The 22,077-nt window shown below is 44.8% G+C and overlaps 1 protein-coding gene across 1 annotated transcript in view; it reads right to left on the minus strand.

The window, feature by feature from the left end:
* Positions 1–22,077, minus strand: part of LOC143981466 (uncharacterized) — an 86,701-nt gene that overhangs the window by 22,902 nt on the left and 41,722 nt on the right. Inside the window, exons 7-8 of the mRNA XM_077479347.1 lie at positions 17,125–17,397; positions 9,735–9,803 (exon numbers count right to left, since the gene is read on the minus strand). Of these exons, the coding sequence (XP_077335473.1) occupies positions 9,735–9,803; positions 17,125–17,397 (342 nt within the window). The remainder of the gene's footprint in view (positions 1–9,734; positions 9,804–17,124; positions 17,398–22,077) is intronic.

Here is a 22,077-nt window from a genome sequence, read left to right on the forward strand (position 1 = left end):
GTCGGGTCAATCAGGAAAATCCAAAGCTGTCACCAGAATTCCTTCTACTCTAATCCTGCGAAGGAGACTAGGTATAAAACTATAAATGGCTGAAAGAAAAATTGGGGAGAGAACTGGTTCCCTGGTGTCCCCAGAGCATCCACCACAGCACTTGAGGATCCCTGGGGATGAATCTGCCCAGCTTTGCATTGAACTTGGAAACCAGAAGGTCCAAGCAGTATGGATGGTAGACAGTGCAGTAATATGGAGATCCAGGATTATTTCCTGGACCTAGAGATTGTGCAGAACTCCACCCCAGCTTTTCAGGCTGGTGCCCGAAATTAAAACACTACAGGATAAAGGGAGGAAAGATTTTCTCATCTCCAGCATCCGTTTGGAAATCCACTAGTCCAATAACAGTAATGTTGGGTTTTTAACAGAGAGGAGTCCCAAAGCATTCTCCTGTTCCATACAGCCAATACATTCCATTGGTGGGACCTGGAATAAACATGGGGGCAAAGGGCACTGTCTCGAAGGAGGCAACCAACCTTATGCAAAGCGAATGGATGGAGTTTTCATAGTCATGAAAAAGACCAGGGTCCCAAGTGTAATATATTTGTCCCTAGGGTCAATTCGGTCGGGACTAAGGCCATCTTCTGTAAATTAACATCCCAATTAAACCACTTCAAAGTGTGCATCATGTGAAACACAACACTCTTCAGCAGAGAAGCAGACTATTCCTTCCAAAATTGTCCAAGTATCCTATATCAGGAATAACTTGGGCATGCAGTAGCCCGAGAAACGGGCCAAAACCCTGCTGAACACCCTGAGAGCCGAGTCACAAAGAGGCAATTCTCCCCTGCAAATTGCAGGACTTGTGGAAAACATTAGAACATGCAAGACAGCATTTTTGAAATCCACCAATGTCAGGCGACTGACTAACTGTTTAAAAGAGATCACCACAGACTGCCACTGATTCCATGTGGGGCATCTATATTAGCAGAGAAATCTCGTTATATCTCTAAAGCTCCAAGATGGGATGAACATCACTATTCGGTTTCAGAACCGTGAAACCCTTCATCCTCTGGAACTGGAGTGATCACTCCTTGAGATAGAAGAGGATCATGAGATTATACATTGCCTTGAAAAAGAATTCATACCCCTTGACATTTTCCACATACAGTGGTGTGAAAAAGTGTTTGCCCCCTTCCTCATTTCCTGTTCCTTTGCATGTTTGTCACACTTAAGTGTTTCGGAACATCAAACCAATTTAAACAATAGTCAAGGACAACACAAGTAAACACAAAATGCAATTTGTAAATGAAGGTGTTTATTATTAAAGGTGAAAAAAAATCCAAACCATCATGGCCCTGTGTGAAAAAGTGATTGCCCCCCTTGTTAAAACATACTATAACTGTGGTTGTCCACACCTGAGTTCAATTTCTCTAGCCACACCCAGGCCTGATTATTGCCACACCTGTTCACAATCAAGGCATCACTTAAATAGGAGCTGCTTGACACAGTAAGGTCCACCAGAAGATCCTTAAAAGCTACACATCATGCCGAGACCCAAAGAAATTCAGGAACAATTGAGAAAGAAAGTAATTGAGATCTATCAGTCTGGAAAGGGTTATAAAGCCATTTCCAAAGCTTTGGGAATCCAGCGAACCACAGTGAGAGCCATTATCCACAAATGGCGAAGACATGGAACAGTGGTGAACCTTCCCAGGAGTGGCCGGCCGCCCAAAATTACCCCAAGAGCGCAGCGACGACTCATCCAAGAGGTCACAAAAGACCCCACAACAACGTCCAAGGAACTGCAGGCCTCACTTGCCTCAGTTAAGGTCAGCGTTCATGCCTCCACCATCAGGAAAAGACTGGGCAAAAATGGCCTGCATGGCAGAGTTCCAAGGAGAAAACCACTGCTGAGCAAAAAGAACATCAAAGCTCGTCTCAATTTCTCCACAACACATCTTGATGATCCCCAAGACTTTTGGGACAACATTCTGTGGAGCGATGAGACAAAAGTGGAACTCTTTGGAAGGTGTGTGTCCAAGTATATCTGGTGTAGAAGGAACACTGCATTTCATAAAAAGAACATTATACCAACAGTAAAATATGGTGGTGGTAGTGTGATGGTCTGGGGCTGTTTTGCTGCTTCAGGACCTGGAAGACTTGCCGTGATAAAAGGAACTATGAATTCTGCTGTCTACCAAGAGATCCTGAAGGAGAATGTCCGACCATCTGTTCGTGTACTCAAGCTGAAACGAACTTGGGTTCTGCTGCAGGACAATGATCCTAAACACACCAGCAAGTCCACCACCGAATGGCTGAAGAAAAACAAAATGAAGACTTTGGAGTGGCATAGCCAAAGTCCTGACCTGAATCCTATTGAGATGTTGTGGTATGACCTTAAAAAGGCCGTTCATGCTCGAAAACCCTCTAATGTAACTGAATTAGGACAATTCTGCAAAGATGAGTGGGCCAAAATTCCTCCAGGACGCTGTAAAAGCCTCATTGCGCGTTATCGCAAACGCTTGGTTGCAGTTGTTGCTGCTAAGGGTGGCCCAACCAGTTATTAGGTTTAGGGGGCAATCACTTTTTCACACAGGGCCATGATGGTTTGGATTTTTTTCACCTTTAATAATAAACACCTTCATTTACAAATTGCATTTTGTGTTTACTTGTGTTGTCCTTGACTATTGTTTAAATTGGTTTGATGTTCCGAAACACTTAAGTGTGACAAACATGCAAAGGAACAGGAAATGAGGAAGGGGGCAAACACTTTTTCACACCACTGTATTGTCACGATGCAACTAAAAATGTATTTTATTGGGATTTTTTGTCATAGACCAACACAAAGTGGCACATAATTGTGAAGTGGGAGGAAAACGATAAATGGTTTTCCAATTTTTTTAATAATAAATACGTGAAAAGTGTGGGGGACATTTGTATGGCGCCGCCCTGAGTCAATACTTTGTAGAACCCCCTCTCTCTGCAATTACAGCTGCAAGTCTTTTTGGGGGTGTCTCTACCAGCTTTGCACATCTAGAGAGGGACATTTTTTCCCATTCTTCTTTGCCAAATAGCTTAAGCTCTGTCAAATTGGATGGAGAGCGTCTGTGAACATCAATTTCCAAGTCTTGTCACAGATTCTCAATGTGATTTAGGTCTGGACTGTGACTGGGCCACTCTAACACATGAATATGCTTTGATCTAAACCATTCCATTGTAGCTCTGGCTGTATATTTAGGGTCGTTGTCCTGTTGACAGGTGAACCTCCACACCAGTCTTAAGTCTTTTGCAGACTCTAGTACGCGTACACATGATCGGACTATCCGGTGGACAATCCGCCGAACTTTGCAGCGGAGGTCCGCCGGACCTTCCGAATGAGGGGACTAACACACACGACCAGGCTTTCTGGCAGACTAGGTCCGGCAGACAATCCGCCGGAATTTTGGCTGAGGTCAACCGGACTTTCCCAAACACGGACTAAAGTCCGTTTATTTTGAACGTGACTTCAGGTACGACGGGACAAGAGAAGGAAGTTAATGTCGCCGCTTTCATTGGCGAGATTGACACATTGCGAGCCCCGTCGCCTGGTATGGGTTTTAAGGGTAACCCTACGCTGAAAAAAAACGGTATGGGGGTTCCCCTAAAGTCCATACCAGACCCTTTTCCGAGCACGCAGCCTGGCCGGTCAGGAAAGGGGGTGGGGAGGAGCAAGCGTCCCCCTCCAGAACCATACCAGGCCGCATGCACTCAACAACATGGGGGCTGGATGCTTTGGGGAAGGGGGGGCCCCCTGAGGTGTCCCCATGTTTTTGAGGACAAGGGTCTCTTCCCGACAACCCTAGCCGTTGGTTGTCGGGGTCTGCGGGTGGGGGGCTTGTCGGAATTTAATTTTTTTTTACAAATAAATATCTAAAAAAGTGTGGGGGGCATTTGCATTCAGACCCCTTTACTCTGATACCCCTAACTAAAATCTAGTGGAACCAATTGCCTTCAGAAGTCACCTAATTAGTAAATGCAGTCCACCTGTGTGTAATTTAATCTCTGTATAAATACAGCTGTTCTGTGAAGCCCTCATTTGTTAGAGAACCTTACAAACAAAAAAAACAGCATCATGAAGGCCAAGGAACACACCAGACAGGTCAGGGATAAAGTTGTGGAGAAGTATAAAGCAGGGTTAGGTTATAAAAAAAAAAAATCTCCCAAGCTTTGACCATCTCACAGAGCTCTGTTCAATCCATCATCGGAAAATAGAAAGAGTATGGCTCAACTGCAAACCTACAAAGACATGGCCGTCCACCTAAACTGACCGGGCCGGGCAAGGAGAGCATTCATCAGAGAAGAGCCAAGAGGCTCATGGTAACTCTGGAGGAGCTGCAGAGATCCACAGCTCTATTAGTCGTGCGCTCCACTCTATGGAAGAGTGACAAGAAAAGACATTGGTGAAAGAAAGCCATAAGAAGGCCCATTTGTAGTTTGTGAGAAGCCATGTGGAGGACACAGCAAACACGTGGAACAAGGTGATCTGGTCAGATGAGACCAACCAAAATGTACCTTTTGGCCTAAAAGCAAAGCGCTATGTGTGGTGAAAAACTAGCACTGCACATCACCCTGAACACACCATCCCCACCGTGAAACATGGTGGTGGCAGCATCATGTTGCAGGGATGCTTTTCTTCAGCAGCGACAGGGAAGCTGGACGGATCAAAATACAGGACAATCTTAGAAGAAAATCTGTTAGATTCTGCAAAAGACTTGAGACCGGGGCGAAGGTTCACCTTCCAGCAGGACAACGACCCGAAACATCCAGCCAGAGCTGAAGCTGGTGGAGACATACCCAAAAAGACTTGCAGCTGTAATTGCAGTGAAAGGTGGTTCTACAAAGTATTCACTCGAGTGGGGGAGGGCTGCTGAATACAAATGCACACCGCACTTTTCACATATTTGTAAAAAAAAAAATTTAATACCCATTTACCATTTTCCTTCCACTTCACAATTATGCGACACTTTGTGTTGGTCTATCACATAAAATCCCAATAAATACATTTACGTTTTTGGTTGTAACATGACAACATGTGGAAAAATTTCAAGGGGTACGAATACTTTTTCAAGGCACTGTAAGAATGCAAATCTTTGTGGATTTAAAGAAACATTCGAAGGCACAGAGGGAGAAGTCTCTGCAATTTCAGCTAGTAGCCACTAGTCAGCTAGTACAACCCCCTGCCAAACCTCTGTGAAGGCTTGCAAACGGATGAAAAGGGTATCCCTTCATTGTGAAGAGGGCTTGTTCCCCGGCTTTGGAGCCCATGGTTTCCTATGGAACTGGGACTGGCATTTGGGCCTGGAAGGCGAGGCCCTAGACTGGTGAAAGGAATGCTTAGGATAGACTCACATGGGACAGAGGCTTTTGGAAAGGACTGAATGCTAGCCCCCTCCCTACCAACTATGGGACCTAGCATTTGAGGGAGCTACAAGTATTTAGGAAAATTGTCTATTATGTAATGCAAAAGGACATTAAAAAGGCCATGATGGGACCCATAGCTGATGTTATCGGCAAGCCACCTGTCTGGGGCCCCCTGCCATAATGTGTTTATTTCAAGTAGGTCTCCTGCTATTGTCTGAAGGTTTGCTGTGTTTACACTTATGATAATGTGTATTGTACTCGGAAGCTCGATGACAGCAAGTCTGACCTGCAATGAAATCTCTGAATAGTCTGGATGGGCACTAAGTCATTAAGGAATTATGGATCCTCTTTGATGGGATTAGCCAAGAGTCAGCAGTACCTCGTTGGCTAAACCATTGGGTAAATCTTTGGGTCATTGGTAATGTGGTAAGTGACCTTCTCAAGTGTATAAAAGCCTGTATTCTTGTTCAAATAAACTGTTCTTATTCTGGTTTACTCCAAAACTGGCGTTGTCAAGTTCTAGTTTTATCCCAAAGAATGACAAAGCAGTGGTAGTTGGAACAATCATTAATTCACGACTGGACTACGCAAACTCGCTTTACATAGGATTACCACAATATCAACTTGTGTGATTACAACTGATCCAAAACACGGCGGCAAGGCTGATAACAGGGAAAAAACCCTGGGAATCCATTTCTCCTTCACTGAGGAGCTTACATTGGCTAACCGTAAAAAATCGGATCACGTTCAAGACCCTTTGCCTCACCCACAAATGTGTGCATAGAGAAGCTCCGCAATACCTAATGGAGAAAATAAATCATTACACACCAAACCGCAGTCTTCCATCAGCCAACAAAAACCTCCTCCTCGTGCCCAAAGCCCGGTATAAATCCAAGGGGGATCGGAGATTCGCTGTCCAAGGGCCTCGGCTATGGAATGCTCTACCAATCAACATCCGCCTGGAAGAAAATCACCTGGCTTTTAGGAAAAAACTCAAGACCTTCCTCTTCTAGCCGATGATCAAAGCTCGCCACAGCGCCTAGAGGCGATTCAGTTCGCATTGTGCGCTATACAAGTATTTCATTCATTCATTCTTGTGGTAACTATAGCCAGATTTACTGATCTCGTGTTCCAGCGATTGGGAAGCAACATCTTGGCGGAGATACCCAGTCAGGGTGCCTGGGTTCTATCACAATGCCTTTCAAAGCAGAAGGAGCAACAGCTTTTTGAATCATAGGCTTAGCCTTTTTTTTTATTAAAGCGATAAACTCCGTCACCTTGTGGGTGAAGACATCCAAGCAGGACCAAATAAACATTCCTCTTGAAAAGGTAAGTTCCAGATGTTTCTTGCAGGCTGAACACCACTTCAGCTAAAAGATCCCATCTATGTGTACACATAAGACCCCGAGATGCAAAAGCTGCTGTATGCAACACTTTAAGGCCTCCACTGAAAAACTAAGAATAGATGGAAAATCCACCAGGTTTCCATTCAATTCTGTATCGTCACAAGTAGAATCCCTCGCTCGTCGTGCTTCAATTGCTGCTTGTAAAGCTGCTCCCAACAGCGTGTCTAGCCACCAGATGTTTTCAAGGCATCCCTAAATACTGGGATCTCATTCACTGGGCACATGAGGGTCTTGATATAAGAATGTCAGATCCCACAAAGGCATACTCCATTTCATTGTGAATTCCCTTTCCCTGGGGTATTGCTGAGTGAATCTTTATGGAGGAATGAACACCTTGTTAGGGTGAGCTGAGCCCAGGTACAAAACATTTAAAATGAAGAAGCGTAGGGAAGGATTGGGATGCTGTGATCACAATCCTGTAACCTTTGAAGTGAAGGACTCAGGAAGCAGGAACTTCGGACAACATCTGTGAGGAACTTCATAGGTCTTTTTTTTGAGTATGAGGCAACTCCAACCCTAGGGATCTGAAGGAGTTTAGCCCTCTGGGGAAGATACTTCTGCTTTTCCTTCTACTGAAATAGACTTGTTTCTCTGCCTTGTCCTCCACTGGTTCTTCCTCTGCAGTAAAGATAGGAGAGGAGAAGGGAAATGTATCCATTGACCAAGGTGGTCCAAACCAGCAAGTAGTATGGAAAGCTGCTGCTGAAACTCAGAGGCCGCAAAATGAGAATTCCTCCCTTGTCACAACGGTGACCTCCACCATAAAGGAGCGTCAGGTGGAGGCAATCAGATCTGCACAGAAACAAGGTGACCCCTAGGGCAAGGGTGCTCAACCCATGGAGCACTCCGATGTGGCTGGTGAGCTTAAACCATGGAAGCACATGCTCATGCTCTGGGATGGAAAGATCGCGACTAACGACCCACCATCCAAGAGCATCAGAGCGCATGGAGCCAGCGCCAGCAGTGGAGGAGGCAGGCGGACACGGAGGGAACAGGAGCCGCATAAGCCGACTCTTCCCTTTTAGAAACCCCTGAAGACAGCCAATGATGACAAAACACGTTGGGTGGAGCTCCGACACGTGATGTCATTGCGTATGAGGTCTACATCCATCTTGTTGGCCGACGCTTCCCTTTTAGAAACCCCTGAAGACAGCCAATGATGACAAAACGCATTGGGTGGAGCTCCGACACGTGATGTCATCGCGTACGAGGTCTACGGCCATCTTGCTGGCTTGAAATTTTTCATGCCTGTTGTATTATGAATAATGTGAGTACATGGAGTTTTTAATAAATGTTGAAGTGGTTTTACTACTACACCACGAGGCAGTTTTGTTTCTCCCTTTGATTTATATGCTTTAGTGGCCAGAAACATGGCTTGGAAAGACCCTTTGTGGGGGGAAGAGCATCTGCAGTTTATAATCACGATAGGACATGGTTGAAGCCTGATGTTGCCTTTGGGCCATTTGAGCACTCTTATTTTCTGGCTGGTCAACATATTGGGGTAAGGGGCTCTATGTGCTGGGGGTAAAGGTGGAAGATTTTTCTTTTCCACTATCCTCTGGCATGTCTTCACTCATCCGAGGTGCCTCATTACACATTCTGTACGGACTATTTATTCTTAAGGAATTTTTTCCTTGGGGCACTATATTATTGACCGACACCAATGAAGGGTATAAATTCCTCCCAATGACCCTAACAATGGGGCCCAATGACAACAATGATGGGGCACAATTTCCTCTAGTGATACCAATAAGAGGGGACTATTCTTCCCACTGACACCAATCATGTGGGATTGTTTTATCCTACTGATGTTGGCCCCCCTAAAGTCTGAAGGACAGTAAATTGGCCCTTTGTTTAGTAAGTTTGGAGACATCTGAGCTAGAGTAATAAAATACTTCTAATTACCTTATTTGCTTCGTTACATATGCTGGTCATGTGACATTTATTCCACTACTCCATACTGCACTGTTATTCGAGGGAGGAGCAAGCACCCATCAAACCAGGGTTTGCCACAAGGGTCTTCAGGGACTTGACTCCCCAGCTGGGGATCACTGCCCTGGACCTGTACAGCACCCTACTGGTCCACCAGGCAATAGATCATTGCATAGGGTTCCAGTCCACAGGGTCCAACCTTACAGGCCATCCCTGTGTGTCTTCTGCTGCAATGTCTAGGTACCTTCCCCTATGAGCGTTGGCAAGTCGTAAGCCAAGGATCCATATACTTTTTATTTCATTTTATTTTTACCCTCAAGGTTTTTCACCTTAATACACTCTATGCATTAAAAATGAAAAGAACCCCAGAGCCCGCCTTTTACTTACCTGAACCTGATCATTCCAGCGGCGGGCACACCAGCTCCAGCCGTGTCTCGTGTCCTGACTGGTTAAATTGATGGCTGCAGGAGCCATTGGCTCCCGCTGCTGCCAATCAAATGCAATGACGCGGGAGTCGAGGGCGAGTCATGCCGTCTGTGTCAATGGACGCAGCAGCAGGATATGGGATCGCGCCTCCGCATGAGTGTCCCTGTGGAAAAAGTGCTCCTCCATCGGGGCAGGGGAGGAGCCAGTGGCTCCACTGCGGGGAACCCCGAAAAGGAGGATCGGAGCCACTCTGTGCAAAACCCTTGCACAGAGGAGGGAAGTATAACTTTTTTTTTTTCTTAATAACACACACTAGACTTTGCATGGCATTTTTATAGTATTTACCCATCAAGTGGTTGTACTTATACATACAGGCAACATGAAACGTTCGATCATTTTGCACACAAAGGGTGAGGTGGACGTCATAAGGACCAATAGCCCATCATTTCTCAGGTGACTCCGAGCCCCCCACCCAATAGAAGCCACGCCTTCCCGACACTTCCTCCCATGTGTTCTACACATCTGTACATGTGCTGCGGATTGCCTTGTTCATAGAGATATACACAACATACTCACCGTCCTCGGGGGGGTCCACCTTTCTCACCACCTTCAACATAACATTTTCTGTTTTACCTTGCTTGACCACTGAAAAAAAAAAAAAAAAAAAAAACACAAGAGAAATGATTTAGGAGCAGAAAATAACTAGAAGATCACATCAGCCTCTATGGACCCAGCTCTTCCTCGTTAGTAGCACGCACTTCGCCACCGTTTTTTGTTGCACTGTCCCAACTTTTCTAAACCGTGTTGCTGCCATCAATTTCACAACGCCCCGATTATTTTCCCTGGCATCGGGACATACTGGGAGTCATCTCTTAACACCGGTACCGTCTTATTCCCTTGAAGAAGCCAATGTCTTGGCGAAACATGTAGGGAAGACTTGACCCGCAATTATATATTGGCCTATACCATTCCGGCCAATAGTAAATAAGATGTGCCCCTTTTGTTTTGTTTTTATTTAAATATGAATTTGTCTGAATGTATTATCTGTTTTTGATGATATGTAATAAAATTTATAATTTTAACAACTTTTGATTGAGTTGTTTCGGCACAGCAATAATCCCTATCCTCTCTACTTGCTTTTTTTTTTTTTTTATGCAGAAGACTATAGATCGGCCTAAACTGAGGAAGAAATTATTTTAAAAATATATTTTTGGGGATATTTATTATAGCAAAAAAAGTAAAAAAAAAAACTATATAGATTTTTTCAAAATTGTTACTTTTTTGTTTATAGTGCAAAAAATAATAATCACAGGGGTGATCAAAAGAAAATTTGTGGGAAAAAAAAAAAAAAAATGACACAAATTTCGTTTTGGTACAGCATTGCATGATCGCGTAATTGTCAGTTAAAGCGGCGCGGTGCCAAATTGTAAAAAGTGCTCTGGTCAGGTAGGGGGTAAAAACTTCCGGGGCTGAAGCGGTTAAACATTGCTCTAGAATTGCCAAACTCATGATATACTCCTGGAATAATAATAATAAAAAAAAAAATGTAGAAAAATAAAATAAAATAAATAGAACGTGTTATTTCTGGTATGAAGGTTTGGACACACACTAGAGACACAGATTTAGCTGCTGTGATATACAATATATTTTACCACTTGTCCTCCGGGAAAAGGTTTTACCCCCCCCCTTCATGACCAGACCATTTCTTTCTATTCAGCACTGCGCTACTACTGTACCCAAATGAAAATGATATAATTTTTTCGCACAAGTAGTGCTTTCTTTTGGTCGTATATGATTACTACTGCCTTTTTTTTGCAATATAAAATGAAATAAAAAAAAAAATAAAAAAATTAAGAAGAATAAGAAAGAGGAAAGAAAGAAAAAAAAAAGAAAAAAAAAAAGAAAGGAACAAAAAGAAGGGAGGAAGGAAAAAAGAACTTTTTTTTAGTTTGCTATAAAACAGCCAGAAAAAACCCTCAAAAAACAAGTCTTCATAAGTTTTGGCCAGAATGTATTCTGCTATATGTTTTTGATTAAAAATAAAAACCCAATAAGTGTATATTGATTGTTACGCATGAAAGGTATATGGTTTTCAAACTATAGGATATATACTAGAATTTTTCTTTTTTTTTATATACTATTAATGGTGGCAATCAGCAACATATATTTGGACAACGATAGTGTTGCAAGCAAAGTCACTGTGGGGGGGGGGGGTTGACTAACTGCCGCTGACATCACCAGTGACACTAACACAGTGATAATAAGGAACCATCACTGTACTAATGACACCGGCTGGGAAGTTTTAACATCAGGGGTGATGAAGGGGTTAAATATGTGCCTAACAATGTGTGATGTGCGCTGCTCCCTCTGTACAGAGCTCTGCGTTGTTTACCATGCACGAGGCCTAAATCAAGACTCTTCTGTACAGGCTGCCGAAGGTTTCCTCAAATATCTAATCTAGTACAGTCGTTATTTGGCTTGGACTAGACGTTGGGGGGAGGGGGGGCTTGGACTAGACGTTGGGGGGAGGGGGGGGCTTGGACTAGACGTTGGGGGGGAGGGGGGGCTTGGACTAGACGTTGGGGGGGAGGGGGGCTTGGACTAGACGTTGGGGGGGAGGGGGGCTTGGACTAGACGTTGGGGGGAGGGAGGGCTTGGACTAGACGTTGGGGGGGGGGGGGGGCTTGGACTAGACGTTGGGGGGAGGGGGGCTTGGACTAGACGTTGGGGGGAGGGGGGGCTTGGACTAGACGTTGGGGGGGGGGGGCTTGGACTAGACGTTGGGGGGGGGGGGCTTGGACTAGACGTTGGGGGGGGGGCTTGGACTAGACGTTGGGGGGGGGGCTTGGACTAGACGTTGGGGGGGGGGCTTGGACTAGACGTTGGGGGGGGGGGGCTTGGACTAGACGTTGGGGGGGGGGGCTTGGACTAGATGTTGGGGGGGGCTTGGACTAGACGTTGGGGGGGGGCTTGGACTAGACGTTGGGGGGGGGGCTTGGACTAGACGTTGGGGGGGGGGGCTTGGACTAGACGTTGGGGGGGGGGGGCTTGGACTAGACGTTGGGGGGGGGGGCTTGGACTAGACGTTGGGGGGGGGGGGCTTGGACTAGACGTTGGGGGGGGGCTTGGACTAGACGTTGGGGGGGAGGGGGGGCTTGGACTAGACGTTGGGGGGGAGGGGGGGCTTGGACTAGACGTTGGGGGGGAGGGGGGGCTTGGACTAGACGTTGGGGGGGAGGGGGGCTTGGACTAGACGTTGGGGGGAGGGAGGGCTTGGACTAGACGTTGGGGGGGGGGGGGGGGCTTGGACTAGACGTTGGGGGGAGGGGGGCTTGGACTAGACGTTGGGGGGAGGGGGGGCTTGGACTAGACGTTGGGGGGGGGCTTGGACTAGACGTTGGGGGGGGGGGGGGCTTGGACTAGACGTTGGGGGGGGGGCTTGGACTAGATGTTGGGGGGGGCTTGGACTAGACGTTGGGGGGGGGGCTTGGACTAGACGTTGGGGGGGGGGGGGCTTGGACTAGACGTTGGGGGGGGGGGGGGGCTTGGACTAGATGTTGGGGGGGGCTTGGACTAGACGTTGGGGGGGGCTTGGACTAGACGTTGGGGGGCAGGCCTGGAAGTGACCCTCAGACATGTGGGGTGCTTTCTAGACTGCAATCTGGGTTACCTGGACCAGAGCCCCACCAGCTTTGCACCACCTCTGAAGACTTGGTAGGCGATGCACTGGGAGCTTTCTAATTTTTATATCGGTTGCTTCGCTCCTCTAAATTCCCATCACCTTGCTGCGGAAGGGGTCCTTCCTCTGGGAAGAGTGCCACAAAGGTGCGCACTCTGCACTTTTTCTGGCGATTAGAACTTTGAGGTGACCAGGCCTCAGTGTGCTCCTTTCCACTTCTTTATGAGAATCTTGGGGCTGACCTCCTCCTTCGAGTATTTTTCTGGATAAGTAAATCCAGTTGGCTCTCGAGAACTTCATTTTTTTGCCCGGGTTGGTGGATCAGGAATCCTTGTGCAAAAAAGGTTGGTCCTTTCTGCCATCCTCTGCAGGATTCTTATAACGGATGCCAGCTTGTTGAGCTGGAGGCAGTCTTGGGCACATTTTTGGTGCGCCTCTAGGGGGTTCCTGAGGTTGATGGCCCAATAACTGTAGAGACTGACACTTGAACCCAGTTAGGAATTTTTATTTGGATTAAATGTTGAACAGAACTCCGTCTTTCAGTTGGCAATAGGGGGGGATGGGTAGGAAAGATTAGGTACTTTTGGAAACTTCTGACACTTGAAAATGTCTCTCTCTAGATCAGTGATTCCCAACCAGGCATCCAACTTTTTTCTGCCTCTAAACGCCCCTAACATAGTTTTATAGTTAGTAAGGTTGAAGACACCAGTCCATCAAGTTCATCCTGAGTGAGTGTCTACAATTGTCCCCTTACATTGCACACTCACATCAGTCCCTACCCTCAAGGAGCCCACAATCCAAGGTCCTCATTCATATACTAGGGGCCAATTTTGGACAGAAGCCAATTAACCTACCTGCACGTCTTTGGATTGTGAGAGGAAACCGGAGTACCAGGAGGAAACCCACGCAGGCACAGGGAGAACATGCAAACTCCAGGCAGGTAGAGTCGTGGTTGGGATTCGAACCAGCGACTCTTTTTACTGCTAGGTGAGAGTGCTACCCACTACACCACCATGCTGCCCTTACACGAATCATCCGCCCTTACTCAAGATGGCCAGAAATGCTGGGGGGGGGAGGGATTTTCAAAGTTATTTCTCAACAAAATAAAATCATGGAGACATGGGTAGCACTCTCACCTAGCACTAGAAAGGGTCGCTGGTTCGAATCCCAACCACGACGCTACCTGCCTGGAGTTTGCATGTTCTCCCTAGGCGGGTTTCCTCCGGGTACTCCGGTTTCCTCCCACATTGCAAACACATGCTGGTAGGTTAATTGGCTTCTGTCCAAAATCGGCCCTGGTATATGGGTGAGAGTTGGGGACCTCGGATTGTGGGCTCCTCGAGAGTACGGACCGACGTGAGCGTGTGATGTACGTGTGGAGCGCTGCGTAAATTGACGGCGATATATGGGTACCTTAAATGAATAATAATAGAGGAGCATCTTAATGAGACGCAATGTACAGGGATAGGGATAATTGTAGACACTCACCCTCAGGTTGAACCTTACCAACTATGTAACATGAAGGAGGGACAAGAAGCCATGCTGCTCAGGAAGTAGGAATGATCTAGAGATACCACAATACCATAAGAGAAAAGCAATCAAACTTCATAACAAAAGAGAAGAGCTATCTCAAAGTCAACTTTCCACCAAAGTAGTGACCCATCACATCATAGCTTGATATAAAATTCCAAACCGATGCAAGTCCAAGCCGCATGACCTTAGGCAAGAGTCATTGATCAGATCAATGCGTTTCGCAATAGCAGCTTCATCAGGATCCACCACATTTAATGTAAAAAAACAAAAAACAAAAAAAAAAAAAGTATATAAATGCACATAAAAGTTACAAATTTATGATTTTTTGTTCTTTACATCAGTAGCCATTGACTGCGATGGATCCTGATCAAGCTGTTATGGCGAAACGTGTTGATTCATGATGCTTCCCTAAGATTATGTCGTTTGGACTTTCATTTGGGATTTTACATCCTCAAGCTATGATGTGATATCCGTCACTACTTTAGTGGAAAGTTGACATTAATGTATCGCTATTATCTTTTGTAATCAAGTTGATTCCTTCAGGATGTAAAATCCCAAATTGATGTGGTAAGACCGAGTCACAATCTTAGGCAAGCGTCATGAAGCAACGCATTTCACCATACCAGCTTCATCAGGATCCACCGCATTCAATGACAATGTGAATAAAAAAAAAAAAAATCATAAATTCGCAAATCGTATGTAAATTTATATTTTTTTTGGTCACATTGTCATTGAATACGGTGGATCCTGATGAAGCTGTTATGGCGAAACGTGTTGATTCATGACGCTTCCCTAAGTTTATGTCGCTTGGACTTTGATTTGGGATTTTACATCCTCAAGCTATGATGTGACATCTAGCACTACTTTTGCGGAAAGTTGACATTAATGTATCTCTATTATCTTTTGTAATCAAGTTGATTCCTTGAGGATGTAAAATCCCAAGCCACAATCTTAGGCAAGCGCCATAAAGCAACGCATTTCACCATAACAGCTTCATCAGGATCCACCGCATTCAATTGACAATTGATGTGAATAAAAGAACAAAAAAAATAAAAAAAAATCATAAATTCCCAAATCGTATGTAAATTTATATACTTTTTTGGTTACATTGTCATTGAATACGGGGGATCCTGATGAAGCTGTTATGGCGAAACGTGTTGATTCATGACGCTTCCCTGAGATTTTGTCTCTTGGACTTTGATTTGGGATTTTACATCCTCAAGCTATGATGTGACATCTGTCACTACTTTGGTGGAAAGTTGACATTAAAGTGGTTGTAAACCTTTACAAACCACTTTCACCTACAGGTAAGCCTAGATTAAGGCTTACCTGTAGGTTCAAGAAATATCTCCTAAACCTATACGGTTTAGGAGATATTTGCCAAAAGACAGGCACCGCTGAATACGGCGCATGCACCGTAGACAGCGGCGCGCAGGCGCACTGAGCACGCAGCTGTCAACGGCGATATGCCGCGAGTGGCAGCTCCTGTGCGCATGTGCGGAAGTGACGTCATCACGGCTTCGTCGAATGACAGCAGCGAAACCCACCGAGAAGATGGATGCTCCAGACTACAGGGGACAGCGGTGACTTCGCTGGCTCCTGTGTCAGCTAAGTGACACATAATGGACTACTATGCGATGCGATGCACAGTAGTCCACTATGCTTTACCTTTGCAGGGAATCAAAGAGGAAGTAAACCCATCAGGGTTTACGTCTTCTTTAATGTATCTCTATTATCTTTTGTAATCAAGTTGATTCCTTGAGAATGTAAAATCCCAAGCCACAATTTTAGGCAAGCGTCATGAAGCAACGCATTTCACCATAACAGCTTCATCAGGATCCACCACATTCAATGACAATTAATGTGAATAAAAACAAAAAAAAATAAAAAAATTAAAATCATAAATTCCCAAATCTTATGTACATTTATAGACTTTCTTTTGGTTACATTGTCATTGAATACGGTGGGTCCTGATGAAGCTGTTAAGGCGAAACACATTGACCCATGACGCTTGCCTAAGATTATGTGGCTTGGACTTTTGGGATTTTACATCCTCAAGTGATGTTTGTCACTACTTTTGTGGAAAATTAGCATTAAATTTATCTCTATTATCTTTTCTAATGTTTTTTTTTTTTTTTTTAATTTGTAATAAAAGTTGATTGCTTTCATCTTATGATATTCGCGGTATTCCCTGTAAGGCACATTGAAAATCCCTTTAGGATAAGAAGCGCTCTGTTCCAGTTGCTGGGGCTTGCGGGAGGCAGACAGCTGTGCACAACCCTTTGGCCAAAATAGACATTTGCATTGCAGGGGACGCCTAAAATCTGACTTGTATTTCAGCGCAAACTTCTGGGGAAATCAGCGAGCCAATCACAGGAGCAGGAAATGACATTTCTGGGGACGTTATGTGCACCAGAAGGCCTCAAGGTTGTCACATTGCATTGAATGTGATAGAAAATTACAGCAGCTGCAGAAGTTACAAAAACGGGAAAAGGTGACTTTTGATAAGATTGAATTATTTGCCTTGTGTAGCGATCGTTTATACTAGAATATTAGTTGCTATGGGTTTTGCTAACAAAAGTGGGAGTTGCCTTTTAATCCGGGTATACCTGCTCTGTTGGGCTCCTGGAACCTCCCGTGGTGCTATACCGCAATTACCGTTTGTATAAACGGAGTGACCCCCCCCCCCCCCCCCTCCTCGTTGGTCCCCAGCAGACCTCTCCCGTACTCTAGGAGGACAGATCTGGTACCTACCTTCCAGCTGGAAGGTGTTTTTGGTAACACTGCCGTCAGCGGAGTGAACGTCGACTTCATACGATCCGCTGTCTCCCGGTACCAGGTTTTTGATAGTGACAGATCCCGGCTCCAGAGTGATCTTATTGGTGTGAAGTTTGACCCCGGAGATGGTCCACTCAAACTGGGGGACATCACCTTTCTTCCAAGCCAACCTGGTCACCGCCTCTGCGTCGGGCACGATCAGCGTTACTTGGTCACCCCAAGTTCTAATAATCACAACGTCATCCTCCTCTAGAGACAAAACACAGAGAAATATTAGACTTGCACAGCAGCGACAGCTCTTCTAGAGATAGCGAGCCCAATGCCCGAGCTCTCTGCCCCTCCCCCACTCTCTTCCCTCCGACCTCCCCTTCAGTCTCGTGTAGCAGCTCCTCTCCTGACTTCCTCCGATATCACCGCACACTGTGAGCGTCTCCCCATGTGCATTACAAGCTGCAGCAAGTCACAGAGCCCCCGCCCTCATCTCCTGGCTTGAGGATACACTCAGCATCATCTAGCTCTTTCCTCCGCAGCTCGACTGTCCCCGATCTGCCCCCTTTCATTTTTCACTGGGTTTCAGTTCTTTCAAATCATGGAGGGTCACAGCATCACATGTGGGCGTTATCTAGGGCGGTCTGTATGCAAATTCAGCCTGCCTGGGAACACCCACTCTTCCACACACCCGCCTATCAATATATACAACCGCTTCCCGCCTGGCCTATTGTAATATAACGGCTGGGAGCTCTTACATCCTAGGTCAGTGATGGCGAACCTTGGCACCCCAGATGTTTGGGAACTACATTTCCCATGATGCTCATGCACTCTGCAGTGTAGTTGAGCATCATGGGAAATGTAGTTCCAAAACATCTGGGGTGCCAAGGTTCGCCATCACTGGCCTAGGTGGACGTCATATGCTGTCCTCCCAGGATTGGGACAATCTATCACTGTGTGTCCATTGGAGAGATCAATGTACCTGGCTGCTGCCGGTACCATGTGATTACTGCGACCAATCACAGATGATCACATGACAATTGTACACAATGGATGGCTTCCATTCAATGAGTAATATCGCGTTGATCTGTGCGAGTGTCATGCTGGCCATACGCGGTTAGAATATCGCTCGGGGGGAACACATTTGCAAATTGTAAAAATTTGTCGAATGTGCATGTGAGAACGCCAACATTGTAGCAATAGATGCCGCCCAATATTCAACATATTAGCGATCGATAACCTCAATAGTACAATTGCCCTTGATCGATTATACAAGCAGCGGAATTGCGCATGCGCTGAGGATTTTTCTAACTATTTTCGTTTCGATTACACTACAAATCGCTCTTGCGAAAAAAAAAAAAATCCAAGATGTTGGGGTTTTTTTTTTTTTTTAATCAGCACAAAATTTGCATTTCGAGAATCGAAATGCAACCACTAACGTTTTCGAACGATCGAGCGTAGCGGACGTTTTTTTTCCAAACTATATTCTAACCGTGTACGACCAGCATCAGAGCCAACAGCCAATCACAATATAAATCACAAAAACTGGCGCCGAGGTGATAAAACAAGTGAATAAATGAGGATTAGATAAAATGTTGCAGCAGCTGCAAAAAAAAAAAAAAAAAAAAAAAAAAAAAAAAAGTAGAGGTCGACCCGATATGGGTTTTTCTCTGGCCGATGCCGGTATTTAGAAATCGCGGCGGCCGATATATGATGCCGATTTTTTTGGGCAGATTCCCCCCCCCTTCATCTCATAAAATCTAAGTTAGACACCTTCCACACTGGGGCGTTTTTGGGCTAAAAATATCGCCTGTAAAGTGCCTTCAAAGCGGCTCCCCTGCAGTCTGTGTGGAAGCCCCGAGTGCCGTCACACTGAGGCGATGCGCTGGCAGGACGTAAAAAAAAAAAAAAAAAAAAAGTCCTGCAAGCAGCATCTTTGGAGTGGTATATACCGCTCATCCACCACTCCTGCCCATTGAAATGAATGGGCACCACTGCTGAATTGCATGCAATGCGATTTGGCAGCTGCGCTTCACAAGCGCATTTAACCCCCTTCCTTCGGCCACTAGCTGGGTTATAAGCGCCCCCCTGCTAGCAGCCGAATAGCGCCGCTAAAATGATGGTAAAGTGCCGCTAAAACTGGAAGCGTTTTACCGTCAACGCTCCGCCCGCTCCAGTGTGAAAGCAGCCTTCAGTAATAAGTGAGGCAGAAAATTTCTTACATTTAAACATTTAATAAACAAAACAAACCTCCAATCAGTTCACTTGTATGTATAATTTAGATAAAAAATAAAAAAAAACGCAACTATATATTATTATTATTCAGGATTTATATAGCGCCAACAGTTTGCGCAGCACTTTACAATATGAGGGCATATATTAAATACACAAAAACAGGTACTCAAAACTTTTGGACGAACAAAAAAGGGGCGGACTTTACCGTTTTCGTTTTTTTAAATCAGTGTATTTTTTTTTACAAAAAAATTGCATTTGAAAGACCTCGTGTCACATAAAATATTGCACCAACCGCTATTTTATTCCCTAGGGTCTCTGCTAAAAAAATATATACAATTTTGGGGGGGTTCTAAGTGATTTTCTGGCAGAAAATACAGGATTTTTACTTGTAAGCAACAAGTGTCAGAAAAGATTTAGTCTTTAAATGGTTAAACTGAGAACTTCTACACAGGGAGTTCAGTCCATTGAAGAAGAAGAAACATTGTATCTCTTTGTTCTTTTCTTGGCAGACTGCCCAGAGAGTAGGAAAGTCGCTCCACTGATTAAAGAGGAAGTAAACCCTGATGGGTGTTACTTCCTCTTTCATTCCCTGCAAAGGTAAAGCATAATGGACTACTATGCATCGCATCGCATCGCATCGCATAGTAGTCCATTATGTGTCACTTACCTGACACAGGAGCCAGCGAAGTCACCGCTGTCCCCTGTAGTTCCGAGTGTCCATCTTCTTGGTGGGTCTCACTGCTCCAGCGTTGTGATTCGCCGGAGCAGCGATGATGTCACTCCCGCGCATGCGCAGGGAGCCGACACTCGCAGCATATCACCGCGATCTGCGGCTTACCCAGTGCGCCGTAGACAGCGGGGGCTGTCTTCAGGTAAATATCTCCTAAACCATGTAGGTTTAGGAGATATTTCTTGGACCTACAGGTAAGCCTTAATCTAAGCCTTTACCTGTAGGTCAAAGTGGGTTGTAAGGGTTTACAACCACTCCAACTTCAGGCAACTTATATTGACTTCTATTACAGAAGTCTTTTGTAAGTCGCACTGAACATATAATATAATCTGCCTTTTTATCAGCACAATCGGCCGATGCTGATTAATTAAAAAAAAATGCCAAATATCGGTCGCTATATCGGTCGACCTCTATAAAAAAAAAAAAAAAAAAAAAAAAAAAAGTGCTACAACTTTAAATACAATAAACATATAAAAGCAGCGCTAGTAAGTGGAAAGTGAAACATATATAGATATGTGAACAAATATCAAAAGTGTAAATTGGGTGAAATTCTTTACCCTGGGGAAGGGATTAGGATTTTTTTTTTTTTTTTTTTATCACTGTTTATAAGCAAACATTTTATTAATTTTCTGAATGAAATCCATTCAGTGTGTACTATTGTGATTATCGTTAACATCTAAAAAGCAGCTCTAGCAAGTGGAAAGTGGAACACAACATATATAGATATGTGAATATCAAAAATGTAAATTGGGTGAAATTCCTAAAATTATTAATAACCAGAAGTCATTGGTGTAGATACCAAGTGTATAAAGGTGCGAAAAAGAAATAGAAGGAGAAAGGAGAAAGAAGGAGAAAGAAGAAGGAGAAAGAAGAAGGAAGAAGGAAGAAGGAGAAAGGAGAAAGAAGGAAGGAAGGAAGAAGGAAGGAGGAAGAAGGAAAGAAGAAAGGAAGAAAGAAGGAGAAAGAAGGAAGAAAGAGAAAGGAAGAAAAGGAGAAAAGGAGAAGGAGAAGAAGGAAGAAGAAGGAAGGAGGAGGAAGAAGGAGGAGGAAGAAGGAGGAGGAAGAAGGAGGAGGAAGAAGGAGGAGGAAGAATATCCCCCTTAGAAGGCCACACTCACCAAACTAGAGGAGTCCTCAACTTTTCAGTGCAAGGATCAAGCAAGTGAACAGCCCTGGAATTGATGATGCCAAAGTTCAAAAGCTAAAAACGTTCGATGGATACTTGATGTCACACTCCACCGGTGTAAAAAAAAAAAAAAAAAAAGGAGGCAACCTATATGGCGAAACACCATTAGGCTGTATACAACACCGCGCGCTATGGTGCTACTTACAGAAACGGAGACATAAGAACAAACGCTCAGAACTTCCGCGATCGCCGCTTGTTCAGCGTGCGTTCCACGGAGGCATGTCTTTGAGAACGCCCTGGAGGAAAGGCAAAATGCGTCAGCGTAATTTCCGGCCAACGGCTTAACCGGTGACGCCATTTCCTGCCTTCGTGGAACGCAAGGCGATCGCGGAAGTTCTGAGTGTTTGTTCTCATTTCTCCGCTTCTGTAAGTAGCGCCATAGTGAGCGGTATAGTACACAGCCTAATGGTTGTCACCATATAGGTTTCCTTCTCTTTTTTTACTATTTTCTATCAAGTATCCATCCAATGTTTTTATCATCTTGGGAACTTTTTGCATCATCAATTCCAGGGCTGTTGACTTGCTTGATCCTTGCACTGAAAAGTTGAGGACTCCTCTAGTTTGGTGAGTGTGGTCTCCTAAGGGGCCATACACTTTTTTTTTGCATTACATTTTTTTTTGCACCTTTATGCATTTGGGATCTACACCAATGACTTCTGGTTATTGATAATTTTAGGAATTTCACCCAATTTTTTGATATTTGTTCACATATCTATATATATGTTGTGTTTCACTTTCCACTTGCTAGTGCTGCTTTTATATGTTAACCACATAACCACACTAGTACACA

Source organism: Lithobates pipiens, unplaced genomic scaffold, assembly GCF_037356315.1.
Source record: "Lithobates pipiens isolate NorthernLeopardFrog02 unplaced genomic scaffold, aLitPip1_a1.2 Scaffold_16, whole genome shotgun sequence".
Lineage (NCBI taxonomy): Eukaryota > Metazoa > Chordata > Amphibia > Anura > Ranidae > Lithobates > Lithobates pipiens.